We start from the raw sequence: 21,463 nt of genomic DNA, 5'->3' as shown, positions 1-21,463 counted from the left end.
ATCCACACACTATATCGGACTCTTGAATGATTCTTATGTGCTCCACACTAAGTGCAAACAAACGGGGTGTCAATCCACAGTGACAGGGGTGCCCCCTCACCTTCCTGCCCAGGCCCCTCAGGACCAATGAGCCAAATGATGCCTTATTATTCCTCCACAGACCGTCAGATCCTCCTCAGCAGTAATGGTGGGACCCTTTCTTTAGTAATGGCATTTAGAAACCTCTCCAAATACGTTCCCTCCTCTACTGCCACGTCCACCAACGTCTCCAATCTCTTTCTTTTGGAGACGTTGGTGGACGTGGCAGTAGAGGAGGGAATGTATTTGGAGAGGTTCTAAATGCCATTACTTTGTTTGCACTTAGTGTGGAGCACATAAGAGTCATTCAAGAGTCCGATATAGTGTGTGGATTTCACTGTATATTATTTCTCACAGCACTGAGAGTGGACACAGAAATACCCCATGATAGGGGCATCACAAATATTGCATGTTTTATATATATGTGTATAAGTTTTTTACAAGTTTAGCGCTGCACTATTAATAGCTGTTTATATTCTTAAGAAATGCTCTCTCCTCCTAACTATACTGCATACCCTGAATAAAAAAGAAAAAAAAGAAAAAAAGGTGTGTGTATCTAACCAAGTTTATTCTATTCCAGACCGGTCACATGATCCTGCAGCTTTGGCTCTCCCATATCTGTGAGCAGCTGCTGCAGGGGAGAGGAGGGAATGCCCACAAAGGAGAGCCATAGCTTCAGATCATGTGATCTTTCTTATACAGAGTAGGAAAGCTAGACAGGAGAGAGGGAGGTTTTTTTAAAAAAAAGTTGGTGTTTGGCTTTACTAACACTTTAATTGTATTCTTTAAATGCAAGCAGTTTAAATACCAGAATTGTACCCAATATCAACTTTTTATAATCCATATACAGCAGAGCTTCAGAGGTAGAGGAAGAAGCAGCACAAAGAGCTAATTAGTCCATATGCCGATAAGAAGCATGCAAATAGTGACCGAGAGACAAGCTCATCACTGTGCTGCTTTTCCTTTCACTGTCCAAGACAACCAGGGTTCAGGGGACGTGGGTTAAAGTGGAACTATGGTCAGAAAATGTCCTGCTAGATCACTGCACGCTGGCCCCTTTTGCAGGCATAGCAATGTAAAACATTAAAAATAAGTGCCTATACTGTTTAAAATCCAGTAATACACTGTCGTATCCTTCTCTGCACATGCTCAGTTAAGCTCTATTTTTTGGCACTGTGCTGAATTTGTAGAGCCCGATCTGCTCTGGGCTTCAGCAAAATGGCAGCCTTCAGCAACAAGAAACAGGAACAATGCTGGAGGCAATTTATAGCAAAAACACTGATTCTGGTAGAATAATTAATCACGTAGAATGAATGTTCTTTGCTAAAGTACATTTTTTTTTATCAAGTTGTTATGGGTAAAGCTCCACTTTAAATAATGCTAGCCACCAGACTGAGGACATCTAATAGCCAAAAAAAAAAAAAAAGTCCTGTGGGGAAATCCCTGGATTAAAAGGTGAATACTGCAGAAAAAGCAGGTTTTGTTTTGTTAATCCTTTAATGGGCTATTTTTTTATCTTGATCATTTTGTTTAGAGTTCTGCTTTAATTTTCTAACCGCCAGCAAAATATGATGCCTACTACGGACAATACCAATGACTTTTTATAACTATGAATACATCTGCTCCATTGTGAGCTGAAGGTGAGATCTTGCCCATTGAAAATTGTCTAGTTTGTTCAAATAAGGTCAAATGTGAAATCACTTTTTTAATTCTTTCTTGAAGCAACCTCTTCTACAGCAGAGCAGATACACAGTAGCAACAAAAAGGAAAGCAAATGTCTAAAGTCCAACTACAGTAAATAGAATTTGAGTGTAAGACTTGCTTCATTGGGGTAGATTTACTAAAACTGGAGGGTGCAAAGTCTGGTGCAGCTCTGCATAGAAACCAATCAGCTTCCAGGTTTTATTGTCAAAGCTTAACTGAACAAGCTGAAGTTGGAAGCTGATTGGCTACCATGCACAGCTGCACCATGTTTTGCACTCTCCAGTTTTAGTGAATCAACCCCATTGTGTCCACTGTTAGGCCCAGAGTTAAATCAGTCAAGTTGCTCTTACTTCCCAGCAGCAATCCATTCATCATACAAGCTGAAGGTCATCAGGGGTTCTGGCAACTCACGCAGATAAGACTTTAAGGCACCTTCAGGAAAAAATACAGGCTATTTAACATTAAAGGAATATTATACAGTTATGACGCATACAACAATTTTATTTTTCTAGGGGTGTGCTTTAAAGTAAAATTATCCTCTTCAGCATCCTGGGATCCTTGAATCCTGTGACATTAAAATATTGTGTTCCCAGGTAGAGAGCTTGACTCCCATCTCTTCCCACCTCTTACTATGCAACCTGGACTCACCATCACAGTGATGGATATGAAAAAAATAAAAAATTAAAAAGACTGCCTTCTTGATTTTTTTTCGGATGATCTTGATAGGCACACATATTTTGGTAAAGATACATACTCCTTGACTTAATATAAGGCTACTATAGATCCGCAATCTCCTCCTATGTAGATTTACCTGGTTCTGTCTCATGCTGACCTTCCAACGAATTCAGGGTATACTACTCCTAGATAAGTTATTGCAGGGCTTCAAAATTCCACTCGCCTGCTCGCCAATGGCGAGTGGAAATTATGGTTGGGGGGGGGGGGGGGGGGGGGGGAGTGTCCCCCCCCCAGGGCCGTCTTGCTGACCAGGCTCAGAGCTCAGGCCAGATCTGTCATTGGCACTGGTAGCCGTCAGACTGCTCAATAGCTGAGTGCAGTGAAAGCAAAGCAAGGAGTGTGTGCTGTGCTCTCTGCCTCCCCCTTGAGTGCAGTACCTGGATCTGTGAGTGAACAACAAAGTACTGCAACTTTTTATGGGGGGGGGGGTGATGTATGTGTGTGTGTACGTGTACATGTGTGTGTTTGTGTGTGTCTGCATGCATGTACAATTGTACATGTGTCTGTACATGTGTGTATCTGTGCATGTGTCTGTGTGTGTCTGCATGTGTCTATGTATGTATGTACATGTGTTTGTGCATGTGTATTTCTGTGTGTGTACATGTATCTGTGTGTATGCATGTCTGTACGTGCCTGTGTGTGTATACATGTGTCTGTATGTGTGTGTGAGTACGTGTCTCTGTGTGTGTGTGTACATGTCTGTGTGTGTGTGTACATGTCTGTGTGTGTGTGTACAGGTGTCTCTGTTTGTGTGTGTTTGTTGGTGGCGAGTAACTCTAAGGCCTTGCTAGTAGCTCAGGACTTGAAATTTTAAGCCCTGAGTTAGAGATCCTTGCCCTCACAAGAGCCCCTTACCCAAAACCGCAATTAGGAATAGCCTTTCCTCTACTTTATTCAGGAGGTAATCCCTTGCAGATCCCATTCTCGCATCTTGTTATTGATTGTGAATTTCGTACAAATTGTATCATCTAAAACAGTGTGCCTTTCTACCCGACTTGATCATTGCAATCCTTTTGTTATCTCCTCTATGTTGTATTTTTGATTTGTTTTGTCTTTTTGATCCTAATAAACAATATGGAATAAAAAAAAAAAAAGGCTTAGGAAACGAGGAAAGGCAAGACTTTCCACCCAGGAAGCTCATTGTAAATACAAATCTGCTCTGATGCCAGAGGCAGTTCATGGGACTATTTCACTTCCAGTTTGCTTTAAAGAAAACTCTAGACCCCAAGCAAAATCATTAGTAAAGCATTAATCCTCTCCACAAAACACTGCAACCGGGTGAAAATCTGAACATTCTGTTCAGTTCAAGCTTCTTTTAATCTGCTGTACCGAGAAATAGCTTGTTACTAATGGGTGTTGTAAAACCTATCAGAGGTGTCTGTAGTGGGCAATCTCCTTCTCTTGCCGAACTGTATCTGGACAATGCTTTAGCAAACCTACAGAGAGCATAGTGGCCTGTATTTTCATAAGGGTCATCAGAAGGTTTTAACAATTAACAGATGTATGCGAAAAGCTGCGGTCGCTGAGTCTGTATTAATGCAATGACTGGCTTGTCAGTGGCCACAGCTATTCATAACTGTTCGCACCGCCTACATTTGCCTGTGGCCGGACGCACTTTGTCTGCATTGCACAGGCTCAGCAGCTGCAGCTACTTGTGCACATCTGTCAAGTCCAACTGCAGGAATCCGCAGAAATCACAGCACGTGTCACTGATTGTCAGGTACAAATGACAACAGTCAGGAAAAAAATTAAGGCTGCTTGCTGGGTAGGCTGTGTCTCCACAATTAATTGTAAAATGTGATTCCCCAGCTCACCTGCTACAGCGTGTGGGTCTGAATAAAACTCCTCTAGCTGGGAGGTGGAACAGTCCAGAGCTGCTTTCAGCTTCTTCAGTTTGGAGGCTCCAGCCGCAATCCTGAACAATCCCTGTCACAGAAACAGATGTGATGATTAATAAGATTTTAGTTATTGCTTACCAATGTCCTACTCTAGCACCCAGCTACATCTTGATACCCCTAGAGGAGTTGGTTATCTTATTGCTTTGGAAAATAATTGATGGACAGCCAATAAGTTCTGAGTGAGTCTGATCTGCGTAGTCTGATTTGCGTAGTGTTTCCACTGTCACCATATTTGAAACAACTGAACAGTAAAATATTTAGATCGTTGTTCGACTGATGAGCTTACAAATGCAATTATTGCACGTCTACAGGCAGTATGTGACCCCCGCTGGCAACCCAGCCCACAATTATCAGGGGAATAATTTACTGGTTGAGATTTACCCCAGTTATTGGTAATATTCCCCCATCAGACTTGCTCTAGGGTTGTTTGCTCTCTAAATAAACATGGACACAAAGCGGAAACAACTGTGGTATGTTTATATAACAACCGTTTTATGGATTGACTCAATCACCATCTAATGTCTACGGGCAGATAAACTGCCAATTACAATTTACCATGCAGCAACAAGCAAATTGTCAGACTGATGTTCAGTGAAGGGAATGCTGTAATGAGATGTCAGGAATTGTCTACCTCCTCCTTCATCCCCGTTTCAAGCAGCATCATCACACAGGCTTCTATGGGAAGTGCGATCTCCCGTGAGCTCCGCTTCAAGTGTTCTTCTAAAGCCGTCCCAAATGCTGGCTTCTCCGTCCACTTGTCTGAAACAAGAAGAATCACATGATAAGGAAACATTTTAACAGCCAGAAGTGGAAAAGCAAAGAGTGGAGTAAAAGAAAAGAATTGTCAAAATCAGACAGAAATGCCCTGAACCTAAATCTGTCCGGAATGAGATGGCTAAAGGCCTACACTGCCGCAACCTGAGGAATACAGCCACCCACATAGGTTAATCTGTGCCAATAGTATAATGCGGGCCATAGATCGGCCGAATTTTCGTCCGCACGAAAAATCGTCCGATATTCACGCCGTTAGTGGGGCCAGCCTATCGGCCGTTTTTCACGGATCTTCACATTTATTTTTATCGGTCATGCTGGAAAATCCACGAAAACCGGACATTTTTCATGGACATTGGTGGCAGCATCGGCAATGGGCTGACCAATTTTTCGTTTATAGGCCGAAATGTGGCCGCTAAACGGCCCGTCTATGGCCTGCATAAGTCTTTTTGGAATTCAGCACCATGAAGTTCCTCCCCTCTATACACATATTGATGTGGTCTGTCAGATCAGCAGTAAAATGCAAGGTCTGCTAATGTCTGGAACCTATTTCACTGTAAACATCACTAGCAGGGGCGGACTGACCATTTGGAAACTCAGGCACTGCCCGAGGGCCCGGGGTCAGTAGGGGGCCCCATTTCCCTGTAAACGTCACTACTCACTAGCTTAGTATGTGCAAACCTTTCTTGTAAAGAAAAAAGGATAGATTGACATTTATCTTACCCTCGTCTTCTTCATCACTGGGTATGACATTGCTGTCCTTCCAGGGAGTTCGCCGATGGAAGGCAGTGTAAGGCAAATCTCTCTAGGACACGGGTGTCAAACTGGCGGCCCTCCAGCTGATGCTAAACTACAAGTCCCATCATGCCTCTACCTTTGGGAGTCATGCTTGTAACGGTCAATCCTGCAATGCTTCATGGGACTTGTAGTTTACTAACAGCTGGAGGGCCTCCAGTTTGACACCCGTGCTCTAGAGGATATGGCTGTTCACTGGTAGAGTAGCTTTTTGCGAGATTTAGGCTGCTCTATATTCCCCAGGATCTCGCTGGCAGAAGTACGATGTCACTTTCGCCAAAGCGCCGCAGACAAAAAATGCGGCAAGTTAAGTAAAAAAAATCAAACTCCTTTTCTTTACAGGTACCTTTTGCACATACTGGGAACTAGTGATATTTAAAAGGGGAGAGGGTCCAGATATTATAAGCACATCTTGCTTCTTTTTTATGGAATGCTTCATGAATTTGCGTGTCATCTTTATGCAGGAGCCATGCTAGTCATCTTTGTATCGTTCCAATTTTGGTATATGTCCTGCTGAAGCAAGGACCGCATCTTGCTTCTAGTGCAAGGTCCACTTTAAAGAAAACGGGTCATGAATGAGAATTTGTAAGAATCTAAATGTTCACTTGTAATTAGTTCTAATAGTGCAGCCTTTCCTCTCAGGGATAGCTGTGTGTACTGGTATTTATTTGTATTCCATCCCAATCACGGTACAAAATGTCAGCTCTAAGTCTGTCTGTGTCTCCCATTAAAGCTGACCTGAGTCTTGTTGGAGCTCAGGTCTGATAACTTTGTCTGGGTTGTTGGATAAAAAAAAAAAGAAGGTTCCTTCATAAACCTTTACTATATGACTATTTTTTGAGTGTCTTTTATCGGCACTGAACTCAAGCAGAAAATGGGATATCCTTACAACTTGACAGTCAGCATAACAAGGAAGGAATACAAATAAATAACAAAAAATGTTAACTTCTTCCTTGCAAGTAAAAGTTTTGGTTACTATTAAAATTCAAAAAATGCAGATTTGGTTTTTTTATGATTACCCACTGGTGAGGGTGACTTGGGGTGTAAAGAATTACATATTTGTAATAAAAGACGCTCTTTACCAGCCTTTCTCAAAAGTTGCTAGGGGTTCCTTGAGCAAACTCCACCTAAACACTAACACCAATTATCCTTTTAGCGATCAGTAATGAGGGCATTCCTCCCGTTAACCACCAATGTAGGAAGCATTTTTCCCAATGATTACCACACTAATGTACCTGGAGCTGTAGATGTAGTAATTATTGGCAGGGGCTCCTTGAGACCTGAAAGCTATTTTAAGGGCTCCTCTGTGCTAAAAAGTTCGAGTAAAGCTGCACTACAAGTGGCTCATTTGCTGAAACACCACCTCTTCGGTGCTACAGAAGGAACCATTGCATGTGGTGGGGTACAGTATTTGACCCATCTGGCTGGTTGACCATCCACAGTGGGCATCCAGTAGCAAAGAGGCCACAAATGGCCCAGCAGAAAGGTAAGTATAGAGTCTCTTATTACAGGTATGATATGTAATTCCTAACACGTGACCCTGGGACACTTTAAGGTTTGTTTGAAAGTGTTTTTATAACAGGGAACCCCCCCCCCCCCCAAATCCCAGGCGTTCTATGAATAGAGGCTTCAACTTACCAGACTAACCAGCTCTAACAGTGCCTTAACCTTCTACTTACACACCAGTCAGAGCACTTTAACTGGCTCTTGAGGCAGCAACCTTGACATAGCTCGGGGTGTCTGTCTGAATTAGAGGGGCTCCAGGAGTACACAGAAAGGCTTCTTAGGCAGATCAAAGATGTAAGATGCCAAATCTGGTGCAGTACAGTTAGTTTAAAGCGGAATTCCACTCAACCTATCAAAAAATCAAAGTCAGCAGCTACAAAAACTGTAGTTGCTGACTTTTAAAAAAACAGCCCCTTACCTGTCCCTTGGTCCTGCGGTGTCCCCCCCACAGCTCGTTTCACCGGCCATCCTGTATTCCAGGAAGCCGGCATTTTAGTGTGGGCATCCGGATGTGATAGCTTGCGGCTTCACAGCCGGGTACCCGCTGCGCTTCATGAATGGTCCTGTAGTCTTCTAGGACCTGTCACGTGTCCCAAAAGACTACAAGGAGGGAGGACACGAGGCGATCGGACCGGAAATGGGAGCGGGTACCTGTAAAATTCGGGTACCCGCTCCCCTCCGCCCCCCAAAGGTGTCAATCCTTAATAGGGAGCGGGGGAGCAGTCCTTAAAGTGGAACTTCCCTTTTGGATGGAGCTCTGCTTTAAGATCACACTGACATCCCCAAATTGAACAGTAACCCTACTTGGGTACATTTTATAGAAAAACAACCTTTAACAAAGATATGTTCAGCAAGAATAAAAAAAAAAAATTCTATAAAACAGTTATAACAGTAAGATGGCGTTTATGTTAAAATCAGAAAGCTGGCAGAAGAACACTAGCAGAGCAGTGGTGACACTGCGGAGTGACAGTTAAGCAGGAAATGGAAGTCAGCAAGGGGTTTTAGACACTGCCCCCTGTAGGCTGCAGACAGAAGCACACACAAGGCACTGTGTAAGAAGACAAGGTCAGAGTTGGGAGCAGTGCAAGAAAGCCAGGGGTGTTTGCATTTCATTACCTTGCTGGGCCTGGATTTCGGGCAGTGCCTTTTCTAAGACAGCTAGTGCTTTTCTATGGTAATCTGCTTGTGCCTCTAATAACTGAAGACAGAACCCAACACAGAAAACAAAGCCACAATGAGTACACAAGGAAGGTGAGACACATCATGAGCATGTGTGTGCAAATGGCATGGTAAACTGACAATGGCAAAATCCAATGTGATGGAAAAAATAATCAGTGAAATATAAATGCTGGGACTTATTTTCATACAGCTAACAGTGATGTACAGTAACCAATAGCAAGCCACCACATTTTCCTAATTTACAAAAGTCAGAACAATGGCAAATTAAATATGTATGCTATGGGTTACTGCAGTCGGCAAGGGCCAGCATGAAAATTGCTGACAGATATCTAGAAAGACTTGTTGACAATTGGTAAAAGGAAGTCTGGAGTCTTGTAGACTACACGGGGCTGAAGACTCTCTCCCCACCCTGCAGCAGAGTTCAATGCATCTGCCTCCCACCAGTCTCAGAAGCGAAGGAGCCTTGAGCCAGCATAGCCAAACCCCAAAAACAAAACTGAAATATAGTGCAGCTTAACAGTCCTTAGAAGTGGTGGCTGCATTTGTTTACTTTTTTTCTCCTCTCTTTCACCTATCAATCTTTTTAGAAACACATTTCCTATCCCAGGGTGAAAATGCTTACCCACTGTACTGCATCTATGGAGCAATCACATTGTCATCCTGGGCTGCACTTCTGACTTGGACTACAAACCCCTCTCCCTCTTTTTTCCCCATTACATAGGATATGTGTTTTGCAGTTCACATACAGATAGAATGAGAATGATAATGGTTTTATATCAAGATCTATAAGTATTTTTTCTGTTGTTGCAAAAAATTTATTTTGCCTGACAAAAAAAGAAAATTGATGCGGCCACCATATTTAAAAATGGTTGTAAAGGCTTGAGGTTTCTACCTTCATTCTGCATTCTATGCATGAAAGTAAAAAATATTCTGTGTGCAGCAGCCCCTCAATACTTACCTGAGCCCCATCGCAACCCAGCCATGTGCACGAGAGCTTTGGCTCCTTGGGGACTTTCTCTCCTCACTGGCTGAGACAGCAGTGGGAGTCATTGGCTCCCACTGCTGTCAATCACAACCTGTAAGCCAATGAGGAGGAGGGGGGGGGGGGAAGACACAGCTCTGTATGTGAATGGACATGCAAAGCAGCAGTTCAGGAGCAAGCCTGCTTGGGTGCCCCCAAAGCAATCAGCTTGCTCAGATTCTCAGATTCCCCGCCGCTGCTCCGGGCTCTCCCTTCTGCCAAGTGGCAGAAGGGAGGGCCAGGAGCGCCAGTGCGGGATCTAAGAGTAGGATTGGGGCTGCTCTGTGCAAAACCATTACACATAGCAGGTAGGTATGACATGTTTGTTTGTTTTTTTTCTTAATTACTTTTAACAGCTTCCGCGCCACCCTATAGCAGAAATACTGCTACAGGGTGGTATGGGCATGCAAAATCATGTATACATACAAGTGATTTTGCATTTCCGGCTACGGGGCGCGCGCGCGAGCTGCACCGCCATTTGTGGCCGCAGCTGTCAATCACCGGGTCCTGACCAGTGATTATTCGCCGTCGCCTGGTGATTTCCGACGATCTCTGACAGGGAGGAGAACGGTTTTGTTTACTTTCAGTGAAGCACATTGACTCCGCCCCCTATGTAAAACACTCCCAGCACACAGTTAACCCCTTTCTGCCCAGTGCCATTAGTACAGTGTCAGTGCTTTTTTTTTTGTCACTGGGGATGTCAGTCAATTCCCCCCAGTGTCAGAATGCCTGCGGCAGTCCTGTTATAAGTTGCTGATCCCCGCCATCACTAGTAAAAATAAAAAAAAACTCCAGTATCTATACCGCCATTTGTAAACACTAACACTTTCACGTAAACCAATTTATTTACACGTATTGGGATTTTTTTTTTTTTTAGCAAAGACACGTCGCAGAATGCATTTTGGCCTAAATTTATGCCGAAATTTGATTTTTAAATTTTTTTTTACTGGACATGTTAAATAGCAAAAAGTCAAAAATATTGTTTTTTTTTCTCAAAATTGTCAGTTTTTTTTTGTAGCGCAAAAAATAAAAAAACCGCACAGACGATCAAATACCACATACCAAGAAAGCTCAATTTGTGGGGGGGGGGGAAAAAAAGACGTAAATTTTATTTGGGTGCAGCGTTGCATGATGAGCAATTGTCAGGTAAAGTAACGCAGTGCCTAACGCAGTGCCATAACGCAACAAATGGCCTGGTCAAAAAGGGGGGGGGGGGGAAATCCTCAGGAGGGCAAGTGGTTAATATCACTAAGGACTGGTAAGCTGCAATATAATAAAAGTGTTGTTCTTCGGTTAAGAACCAGAGCACAAAATGCAGGCATGGACAGGTAAGTATGCCTCTTCTTTTCTAAGTTTTTTTTTTTTTTTAATAGACAGTCACTTGGGAAGGAAAACCTTTTCTGGAGATAAATCACTCTCTCACTAGAACTTAACTTTTTATTTTCTTATGAACTATATCTGCTTTCAGCTGTTTGTAGGTAGTTTTCTACTACAAATTTACCATCTCCATCTTTTTTACAACTACATATTTTTAATTGGACAGGGCAATCTGTACTCTGAGAGAAAATGATCTTGTATTTAAAAAGCAAACATAAATGAATGCATATATATAAAAGCATGTGAGTAGATGTATTTTTTACACAGTGCTCCCGATTCAGCCCAAAAGGTTTGCTTTTTTGGTACTGTACATCTTGTGCTCATCTGTATCTTTTGACTTTTATATGTATACCTTGCATAGCACAAAAGCTTCTTATTTTTTCCTTGGTCCTTAGCAGCATGAAAAGAATTGTCATTCTGTGTGTACATTTGCGGTAAAAATGTGGACATACAGTATTTAACCATTCCTAGTCTAAAGAGAAAAAATATCCAACTTACCGAGACAAATAACTGACCATACTCCCCCTCTTTGGAAACAAAATTGTACATATCGGCTGCTAGCTGATCCTGGGGAGGGGAAGACAAAGATCGATCTGAATTATTAGTCCTGTTCAACCACTCTTTAGTTCCTGTATATAGAAACTATTCTTTCCTTCTCCTGACCCTTTCTTCCAAAAACATTCACATATATGACTTGCCAGCACAAACAGAAATGACTGCTGTACACCCAATGTTACGCTTATGAAGGTATAAATGTTACTAATGAGTAAACCCCTTGCCGGCAGTCTCTGCCGTACGCACACCTTGCATTGTTCCACTTTGTTGGCTGCCTCATCCAGCTCTTCTTTCAGAGAGTCCATTTTGCCAGGCTGCATCTGGAAATTCGTGGTGGAAGATTTTTGGGTCTGGTTATACCTGTGGATACAAAAATTTGCAGAATAATTAAGGAGCAGCAGTTTGCAGTATATGGTACATTGCATTTATTTTACAACGGGTGAATAGAGTGTCAGGATAATTATATAGTTCATTATTTTTATATAAAGTGTAGGGATAAATGCAGTGGGAAGGGACCATTGCACTGGAGGCGGGTGAATGGTGAGTCGAGATAAGCATCGTGAAGGGCGAAGTAGAGAGTGGAAGTGTACAAAAGGGGGCAGGGATCAGTGCAGTAATACGATGTTGGGATTAGTACAATATAACATAACCACTTAGTTCACTGAAACGAGAAAGTATAAGTGCACTGCAACAGCTTAAAACCGGCCATAGATGGATCGAATCTCGGCTGGTTCAGCAAGGACTAGCCGAGATTCGATCCATCTATGGGCAGGCTGATTGTACCAAAGTTGATCCATCGTCTGACTTTGGTACAATCAGCATGTCGGATTTTCAGCATGTGATTATTGCCAGCGGCTATAGCCGTTAGCAATAATCACCATGTGCTTCCAGGAGGGACGGCTTCCCCTGCCAGGAAAAACAATAGCTCCATGGGAGGCTTTCCCACATCAACACTATGTTGATGGGGAAATCTAGTGATTTTCTTTCCTGCAACCCTTGCATAATGTATGACCTGCCTTAGGGATGAAAGATGCAATATTAAAAAAAAGAAAGAAAATGTCAATACATCAATAGGAAAGTGCACAATCAGTGCACTATCATACAAGAGCACCAGGGCTCAGGGTAGTAAAAGAAAAATGATTGAGGAGTCAGCATAGTAATATAAGACATTAAGATGATATGATAAAGTGTGGATCAGTGCAGTACAGAGAGCAGGGATCAACAGATCAGGAATCGGCAGACGACAGAGTAGTGATCGGATCAGCACAGAAAGGGAGCAGGGTTCTGTGCAGCAGGGTGCAGGGATCCGCGCAACACAGAGAAAGGGGGCAGGGACTCGTGCAGCACAGACAACAGGGACCTATGCAGCACAGCGAGCAGGGAACCGGGCAGCACAGCGAGCAGGGATCCGGGCAGCACAGCGAGCAGGGATCCGGGCAGCACAGCGAGCAGGGATCCGGGCAGCACAGCGAGCAGGGATCCGGGCAGCACAGCGAGCAGGGATCCGGGCAGCACAGCGAGCAGGGATCCGGGCAGCACAGCGAGCAGGGATCCGGGCAGCACAGCGAGCAGGGATCCGGGCAGCACAGCGAGCAGGGATCCGGGCAGCACAGCGAGCAGGGATCCGGGCAGCACAGCGAGCAGGGATCCGGGCAGCACAGCGAGCAGGGATCCGGGCAGCACAGCGAGCAGGGTTCCGGGCAGCACAGAGGGTGGGGATCTGTGCACTATTGCAAATGAGAAGAGATTGCTAAAGTAATATGAAAAGCATTTAGTGGCCAATAGAGTAATAGGTGAGAAAGGGAATAACGCATAGCATAAATATTTAGGAACCCCTGCATTATGAGAAAGTAGTAAAATTCTGAAGAAGGTGCACATGAAGTAGGACAGAGTTGTAAGCACTTCCACTGAGTCTTATTTTCTCACCTTGCTCGTGCAGAATCCCAATCTAACACCAGCCTGGCCAGCTGCTTCCTCTGCTTCTGAATGTTAGGAATTTCTACCTGTGGGGACAATTGAAAAGGTGCATGGTTGCTAAACTGCAAAAAAAATGGTAAGAAAGACAGATGAATGGGACTCAACAGGAAATGGATGAATGTTGTACCTCAGTCAGCTGGTTTAGGGGTTCCAGAAAGTCTTTCTCAATCTGGATCTCATTGTAGGAGAGCTCCTGGGCCAGCCGCTGCTCTGCCTCTGCACATGAGCACAACGTCTTCCTGTAAACCAGAGCAGCTTGGTTATGCTATATCCTCATTACATAGACAGAGGGAAATAGACTGCCCTAAAGAAGAACTCAGTGCAAAATGGTTCTTTCCAGTTTATGCAAGTTATGTTCCCCTTACGTGTCTTGGCTGCTCTCCGGTAGAACTCTGGTAAGGCTGAGCCAAACTGAATTGTACAGCATTTTTGTGTCCCTCCTCCCTCTACATTGGAACCTATGGTTCAGCAGGTAACATCAGACTGGCTAAAAAGCCTTGCCTGTCACATGTAGGCTGGAAATGAGGCAAAATCTCCCAGTAGGGTCCTGGAAAGCTGTATCTTCACACTTTGGTACCAAGCCAACTGAACTCAAACCATCTGAACTCAAACCATCACCGAGATCTTATGCTATTCCACTTTAATGTCCAAGCTATAACTGCACAATTATATCATTTATAAACCATTTTTACACAAAAGATTTTTGTAAACGAAAACTGAAATTTGCATGAACTGACCCTAAAAGGGTTTCATCGCTAAGCTGGGTGCATCCTTCCATCATAGACTGAGAAAATCCCATGAGAGGAAGCTTTTTCTGTAAGAGATACTCAAGGTTAAATCACAAAAACACAAAGCATTCCATACCTTTGGATGCAAAAATACATGCATAGTAAACCCTAGCAGCCAATATGTAATCAGATTTAAAGTGGAACCTGACTCTCCCAAGCCACGTTCACACCAAAACACGGTGCGGAAAACCCATGATCTGTGAGCATTTCCCACACCGCATTCAAAACCCATGGCAGTTGCAATCTGCAGCGGGTATCAATGTTAACACAACGACACCCCAAACATAGCTCACAAACAATCTCTGTCAGCACCGGATCACATAGTATAGAAGTACCATGCGATCCAGTTGCAGTAAGTTTCCAAAAGTAGTGCATGCACTACATTTGGTGCGGTGCAGTGCGATTTGAGCCTATTCTAAACGAACGGGCTCAAATCACATCGCACTGAAACGCATGTGAATTGTACAGGAATTATGCAATTCCTAGTGTGAGCTGGCCCGCACTCAAAATTGATGAATTGTAATCCCTATGCTGCTAGCATTATTAAATTGATGGGAAAGTATATCATGTTTACTTACTTTAAACTTTATTACATTTCTTTAGTTACTTCATGGTTTCCAGGCTTAAGCAAATGATGTCATACATCCCGGGAGTCTTCAGGAGGGGAGGAGGGGATTTCCCAGCTAAGCACACCCGCCTGTCTACCTGAGCTATGTGCAGATGGATCCCAGGAAATAAATGCTACATGAAACATCTCCTTTTATTCAAGATGGTCACAGGCAGATGGGCTAGGGAGGTATTTGTCAAAGTGATTTCTCAGGAAAATAAAGCATGGACACACAGATGGATGGGGGAGTTTGCTATGAAATTTAAAAAATGAATTACATTTTTTACAATTGGTTTGTGGTGCTCAGATGCAGTTTAGTTCCGCTTAAAGGACCCAAAAGGGGAAGTTCCGCTTTAAGGACTGCTCCCCTGCTCCCTGTTAAGGATTGGCACCTTCGGGGGGCAGGAGGGGGGGGGGGGGAGCAGGTACCCGAATTTGACAGGTACCCGCTCCCACTTCCAGTCCGATTGCCTAGGTGATCGGAAATGGAAGGTGTGTCCTCCCTCCCTCCCTGCAGTCTTTTGGGACACGTGACAGGTCCCAGAAGACTACAGGACCATTCATGAAGCGCAGCGCTACTTGCGCATGCACAGTGGGTACCCGGCTGTGAAGCCGCAAGCTATCAGTCGGGTGCCCACACTGAAGATGCCGGCCTCCTGGAATAGAGGACGGTCAGTGAAACGGGCTGCGGGGGACACACCACGGGACCGAGGGACAGGTGAGTGGCTGTTTTTTAAAAAGTCAGCAGCTACAGTTTTTGTAGCTGCTGACTTATTTTTCGACAGGGTGAGTGGAACTCTGCTTTAAAATAGTCTTTTGTAGTCGGAATAAGCCTAAGTTCACATTTGTCCATCTGTGCTTTTCATGCACTTTTTATGTGTTTTCCTTAAAGCAGAGCTCCAGGCTCCCCCCAAAAAAATGAAAAGTCCGTAGCTACAAATACTGTAGCTGCTGACTTTTAATAAAAGGACACCTATCTGTCTAGGGATCCAGCACCTCACCTGGGCTAATTCTTCAATTTACTTTGGGTACAAGTGCCAGCATCTTCAGTAAGGCTAGGTTCACACCTATGTAGGTTGCATTTAAGCCGTTTCTGTATTGTGTTTTGAGTTGCATTTTGGCACCTATGTTTTTGACACGTTTTGGGGGGGGCTGTTTGTTCCCATTTTTTTTATGCTAGGCAGATTTAATGCAAAAATGTTTAAAATGCAAAACGGATCAAAAATGCATCAAAAATGTAGCAAAAACGCAATACATGCTTTTCTGCAGAGCTTCCATTGATGTCTATAGAACCAAAAACGTAACTTTTTGCATTCAAAAAAGTCCCTGACCTTTTCCAAAAAACATACCAGGTGAAAACGCGCAGATGTGAACATGTCCATCATGAAATTATGTTAAAAGGACTGTACTGCATTTCTGCAGAAAACGCTTAGATGTGAACCTAGGGTAAGGGAAACCAGAAATGAAGCCTTGCACTTTTACAACCGGTTTCCTACTGTGCATGCGTGAAGCGTGCTGCGCTTTGTGAATGGTCCCGCAGTTTTCTGGGACCTGTGAAGTGTCCCAGAAATCTGCAGAAGGGGGGGGCAAATTTCTGGCTCAGATTGCTGCAGAGCATCTGACCAGAAGTGGGAGCGGCATTCAGCCGTCTGCCTGGAGTTCAGCTTTAACCTGAAAATCAGCATAGGGGCCCATGAAGACAAGTATTTGAAGGCAGCACCAATCAAACGCATGAGTTTATTGCGCTTGAACAGCTTTTGCAAGCAACTGTGGTTCCTATGAAACAGGAAGAATCCGAACAGGACATGATACATCCACAAAATCACAGCCTCTTAAAGCTCAACAACACTACACTGTTTATGTTAATGGAAAAGACATGACCTGGCTGTTTCAAATTAAAGTAAAAAGCTTGAAAGCCAAGTTAGTCTACACAAGTCTGAACTTGTGGAGTCATTTCTGCATTGTAACAATGTAAGTTTGTGAGATTTTATTGATTTCTACAGTACACTTCTAGTTACTAAATGCAGTCATTAAATCAGAGCAAAAACTTACATATCTCTTATCGGGATCAGTGCCAGGCTGGCCCTGCAAACAGCCAAGGAGCTTTTTGTGGGCATTGTGACAAACCAACCGCACGTTGTCAAGCCTTCTTTCAATCTGAAAAATAAAGGACAATAGTTATTTTTTTAATAAGCTATTACCATTGAGAAAATCTATAGAACAAATGGGCAACTTTTTACGCACTAAGTGCTACCTTGAGCATGAGAAAGACACCATAATGGTCAAAGGCTCGTTGACCCTGGACCATCACAACTTTTTGAGCTTGTTGGACATCCAATTCCGAAATCATCCAAATTATTATGGAGTTGCCCTCCCTCCATTCTTTGAGAGTATAACAGCTTTCACTCTTCCATAAGATTTAGGAGTGTGTCTGTGGGAATTTGTGCCTATTCAATTAGAAGAACTTTTGTGAGGTCAGGTCCTGCTGTTGAACGAGAAGACCTGGAATACAATTGGTGTTCCAAGTTATACCAAAGGTATTCGGTAATGTTGGGGTCAGAGCTCTGCGAGCCATTCGGCTTCCATCACACCAAAGTCATCAAACTTTGTCTTTATGGAGTTGACTTTGTGCAAAGGGACACAGCCATGCTGGAACAAAAAACGGTCTGTCCCCAAACAAAGATGGAAGTGTAAAATAGTCTAAAATGTCTTTGTATGGTGTAGTATTAACAATACCCGTCACTGGAATTACCTGAACTCAATTCTTTGCAGTGGGATCCACATACTTTTGGCCATATAGTAGCTGTGATGGTCAGATGTATATACAGTTTTGGTCATATAGTGTAATAGTACTCTTTTTGAAAATGCAAGCTGCCTGGTTGTTTTACCAATCCATTAGCTGTAAACAGCCCATAGATTAGGTGATTATCTTACCTTCTATCACGGGTGGAAGGAAATACATTCGCTTGATTCCACCATTAGCATATTCAGTGTTGATGGGGGAATGCCTCCCACAGAGCTAATGTGTTTTGCTGGCAGGTGGGTTTAGGTGGTGACGGGACGCCTTCCCAGCGGGCAGAACACAATGGTTACTGCTAGTGGCTATATCCACCAGCAGTAATCGAATGTCAAAAACAAATCCAACAGGCTGGTGGTACCCATGTCGATCATGGATCAGTTGGGCACAATTAGCCTGCCCGTACATGGATCAAATCATGATGGCCAGATTTAATACTCAAAGTCTCTAATCTGGTTTAGGCATGCAGAACAGGAAAGTCAGAACTCATCATCCCTTCAGTCTCCGCTCGCATTACTAACCTACTAAGTGACATATCGGCATGGATGTCACTCCACTTCCTCTATCTTTGCAGAACTGAGCTCTTAGTATTCCCTCCAGCCCGTGCCCCCTCGCCTGACTTCTCCATCAAGACCAATAATACAACCATCAGTCCCTACCCTCATGCCCGGGTACTAGGTGTAATCCTAGACTCCAATCTGTCCTTTCAGCCCCAAATCCAATCACTGTCCAAATCTTGTAGACTTCACCTCCGCAATATCTCCAAGATACGCCCGTTCCTAACCACGGAAACTACTAAGCAACTTATTCACTCCCTTGTTATATCTCACCTTGACTATTGTAACTCCCTCCTCATTGGCCGACCTCATCGCAGGCTATCCCCTCTTCAGTCTATCATGAATGCTGCCAGACTCATCCACCTTACTAACCGTTCTGTATCTGCCACCCCTCTCTGCCAATCCCTCCACTGGCTTCCCACTCAGTGTCCTCCATCCCTCTCTGCCAATCCCTCCACTGGCCTCCACCCCTCTCTGCCAATCCCTTCACTGGCTTCCCATTGCCCAACGGATAAATTTCAAAACAATAACAACATATAAAGCCATATATAACTCTGCCCCAAATTACATCACCAATCTTGTCTCCAAATATCACCCAAACCCTACTCTCCGCTCCTTGCACGACCTCCTGCTCTCTAGCACCCTTGTCTCCTCCTCCCATGCTTGCCTCCAGAGCTTCCCCCATCCTCTGGAACTCTCTACCCCAATTTATCAGACTATCGCCTACTCTGCTCACTTTTAGGCGATCTCTGAAAACCTCTCTCTTCAGGGAAGCATATCCCGCCCTCAGCTAATAATGGAATCTTCTGCTCCTCCTACCAGTCCATCCCCCACAGTTACTACCTTTTGTATCACTAGCCCCTCCCTCTTAGATTGTAAGCTCCAAGGAGCAGGGCCCTCCTAACCCTCTTGTATTGAACTGTATTGTTGCTGTATTGTCTCCCATTGTATTGTAAAGTGCTGAGCAAACTGTTGGCGTGATATAAATCCTGTATAATAATAATAATAATACACATGCCTACTCTGGATCAATGATTCAAAATATTGAAGCTAAAGGAAGGACATGACATCCAGGCAGCTAACATTTTCAGAAAGCGAGGTCTGCCATGTTTCATATTCTTAACAGTTTCAAATCATATTGTAACCATTTAAACTGAGGTTTTAAATGAACTATCCCTTTAACTTAACCTGTAACTGCTGCAGAAAAAGTTATGAATGAAGCCTTCTAAAACTAAGCACTGAGAGAAAAGAACCCAATTCTGAATCAGAGGAGATTAACACAAACAAGGAAAAAAATGGAGACTTGCGCTTCGTTCCAAGTTCCAGACATCAGATCACATGGGGGGAAAGAGTCCCACAGCTGAATTCCATCTTAATCCCAGAGATTCAAACTGCTGACGCTTTCAAAAGAAAGTTCTCCGGCAGAACAATTTACAACAATTTAGACCCATGTATTGACTTTCTGTACAGTAAAAGCATGCTTTGCAGTGTTGAAGACCTGGTTCGCTGTCCTAGAAGGAAGATTCCACCCTACAGTGAAATGTGACATCTGGAAAGTTTGACTAATTTTATTCAAGAATTTCCTTCAATTTAAATCTAGGTGGAAATGGTCATCGGGACATAAAGGGTCATCGGGACAAAGTGAGGATAAATCTAACCAACATCAACACAAACCGCAATAAAAAGCGGTCAGGAGGATTAGGTACATTTCCTACCAGAATGCAGTGTGGAGAAACCAGCATTCCGTGAGCGTTTCCCGCACAACAGTTAAAACGTGTCCGTGTTATGTGTTCCTAAACCCACAACAGTAAAATCAGTCTGTATATGCAGTGAAGCATGCTTGGTATACGCTCTGTGGAATCTAAAGGATTAATCCTCTGCATCATGTAAAAAAAGCTGTTTGATCCTGTCTTCTTTGATCCTCCCCTTCTTCCAATGCCCCCTTTTATCTCCTGATAAGACATATCGTGTGGAGTCACTCTGCACATGCTCAGTTTGGTGTGCATTGCTAGAGAGGTTTTTTCTTTTCTTTTCTTGGGAGAGTGCTTGTGATCAGCAAAGGGTCAATCAGCACTGCCCAGACAGAGGTCAGGCTTCCTGAATACTCCTAGAGCAGAATGAAAACTCCTTCTACGAGCTTTAACATGCTCAGCTGGACACTGATAGAAGTCACAAAACTGCTCTAATTGCTGATGAGAAAAAGGTGAAATTTGATGAGAAATTTAGCAGTTTATATTTACTAAAATAATTGCATTTCCATGTTCTGTGTACTGTGGGAGATCAGATATAGTGAATGCAGGGTCCTGGCTTTAGGAACACTTTAATGACACCCCAAACGCAGGTTGCAAAAGCAGTGTGTTTGCCTGCTTGGAATCGCATGGTGCAATAGTACCATGCGATCCAGTTAGGGCATGGACGACTTTTGGTCCGGTGCAATTACAGCCCATTCAATTGAATGGTCTGGAAATCTCACTGCACCTGGATCGCATGGGGAACACACAACGTGTCCCTGTGTGATTCATGGCATGAACCGGCCCTTTAAGAGATTCTCACTTTGTATATTCAATACTATTGCCTCTTTAAAGTCAACATTATGGCCCACCTATACTTTCCTTGCTTGTTGCTCTATTGCTGCCTCTGCAAAATACCGGGGGGGGGGGGAATTTACTAAAAATGAAGCAGACGGAATCTGAAGCAGCTGTGCATATTAACCAGTCAGCTTCTAGCCGTAGCTAGGACCCCTTGCGCATGGGGTCATCCAAGAGGAGTGCATCCCTCCTGCTGTCTAAGCGCACTCAGGAGGTACAGCAGCAGTGTCTATAGCTAGATGCGACTGAATGCTGTACCTAGTGGTACATGTAGAGTCCTGTGTGCAGATCTTCTATTCTGTAGACCTTTTTTCTTGAATGAATAGGGACCTAAATGCGGGTATCACTCAGTACAGTGTTCAGCCCTGTCCAACCTACTATAGACTGACAGGCTATCTGTGGCAGGGCTGAATGCTGCACCTGTCCCTCCCAGGTACACAAAATTACTGGAAGGGACGCACTACTCTTAGGTGGTCCTGTGTACAAAGTAAACTTTGAAAATGAATGCCAGACGTTGAGTGGTTGCCATG

General features: G+C 43.7%; 1 protein-coding gene and 1 non-coding gene across 4 annotated transcripts in view; both read right to left on the bottom strand.

The window, feature by feature from the left end:
• The window catches only part of ARHGAP17 (Rho GTPase activating protein 17), a 181,583-nt gene that overhangs the window by 31,193 nt on the left and 128,927 nt on the right, over nucleotides 1-21,463 (bottom strand). For all 3 annotated transcript variants that reach the window (XM_089682415.1, XM_089682416.1, XM_089682414.1), the window contains exons 3-12: nucleotides 17,044-17,148; nucleotides 14,334-14,410; nucleotides 13,724-13,835; nucleotides 13,546-13,622; nucleotides 11,868-11,979; nucleotides 11,563-11,631; nucleotides 8,604-8,685; nucleotides 5,047-5,174; nucleotides 4,332-4,443; nucleotides 2,133-2,214 (exon numbers count right to left, since the gene is read on the bottom strand). In XM_089682415.1, coding sequence (XP_089538541.1) covers nucleotides 2,133-2,214; nucleotides 4,332-4,443; nucleotides 5,047-5,174; nucleotides 8,604-8,685; nucleotides 11,563-11,631; nucleotides 11,868-11,979; nucleotides 13,546-13,622; nucleotides 13,724-13,835; nucleotides 14,334-14,410; nucleotides 17,044-17,148 — 956 coding nt within the window. The remainder of the gene's footprint in view (nucleotides 1-2,132; nucleotides 2,215-4,331; nucleotides 4,444-5,046; nucleotides 5,175-8,603; nucleotides 8,686-11,562; nucleotides 11,632-11,867; nucleotides 11,980-13,545; nucleotides 13,623-13,723; nucleotides 13,836-14,333; nucleotides 14,411-17,043; nucleotides 17,149-21,463) is intronic.
• LOC149458282 (U6 spliceosomal RNA) lies at nucleotides 6,401-6,507 on the bottom strand. Its single transcript, XR_016313478.1, has one exon. It is a non-coding gene; the product is annotated as a U6 spliceosomal RNA (small nuclear RNA).

Source organism: Staurois parvus, unplaced genomic scaffold (assembly GCF_062004578.1).
Source record: "Staurois parvus isolate SC_StPar_1 unplaced genomic scaffold, SC_StPar_1.0 ptg000289l, whole genome shotgun sequence".
Lineage (NCBI taxonomy): Eukaryota > Metazoa > Chordata > Amphibia > Anura > Ranidae > Staurois > Staurois parvus.
Note: the sequence above shows the minus strand (reverse complement) of the source record. Positions and strands in the feature narration are given on the sequence as shown.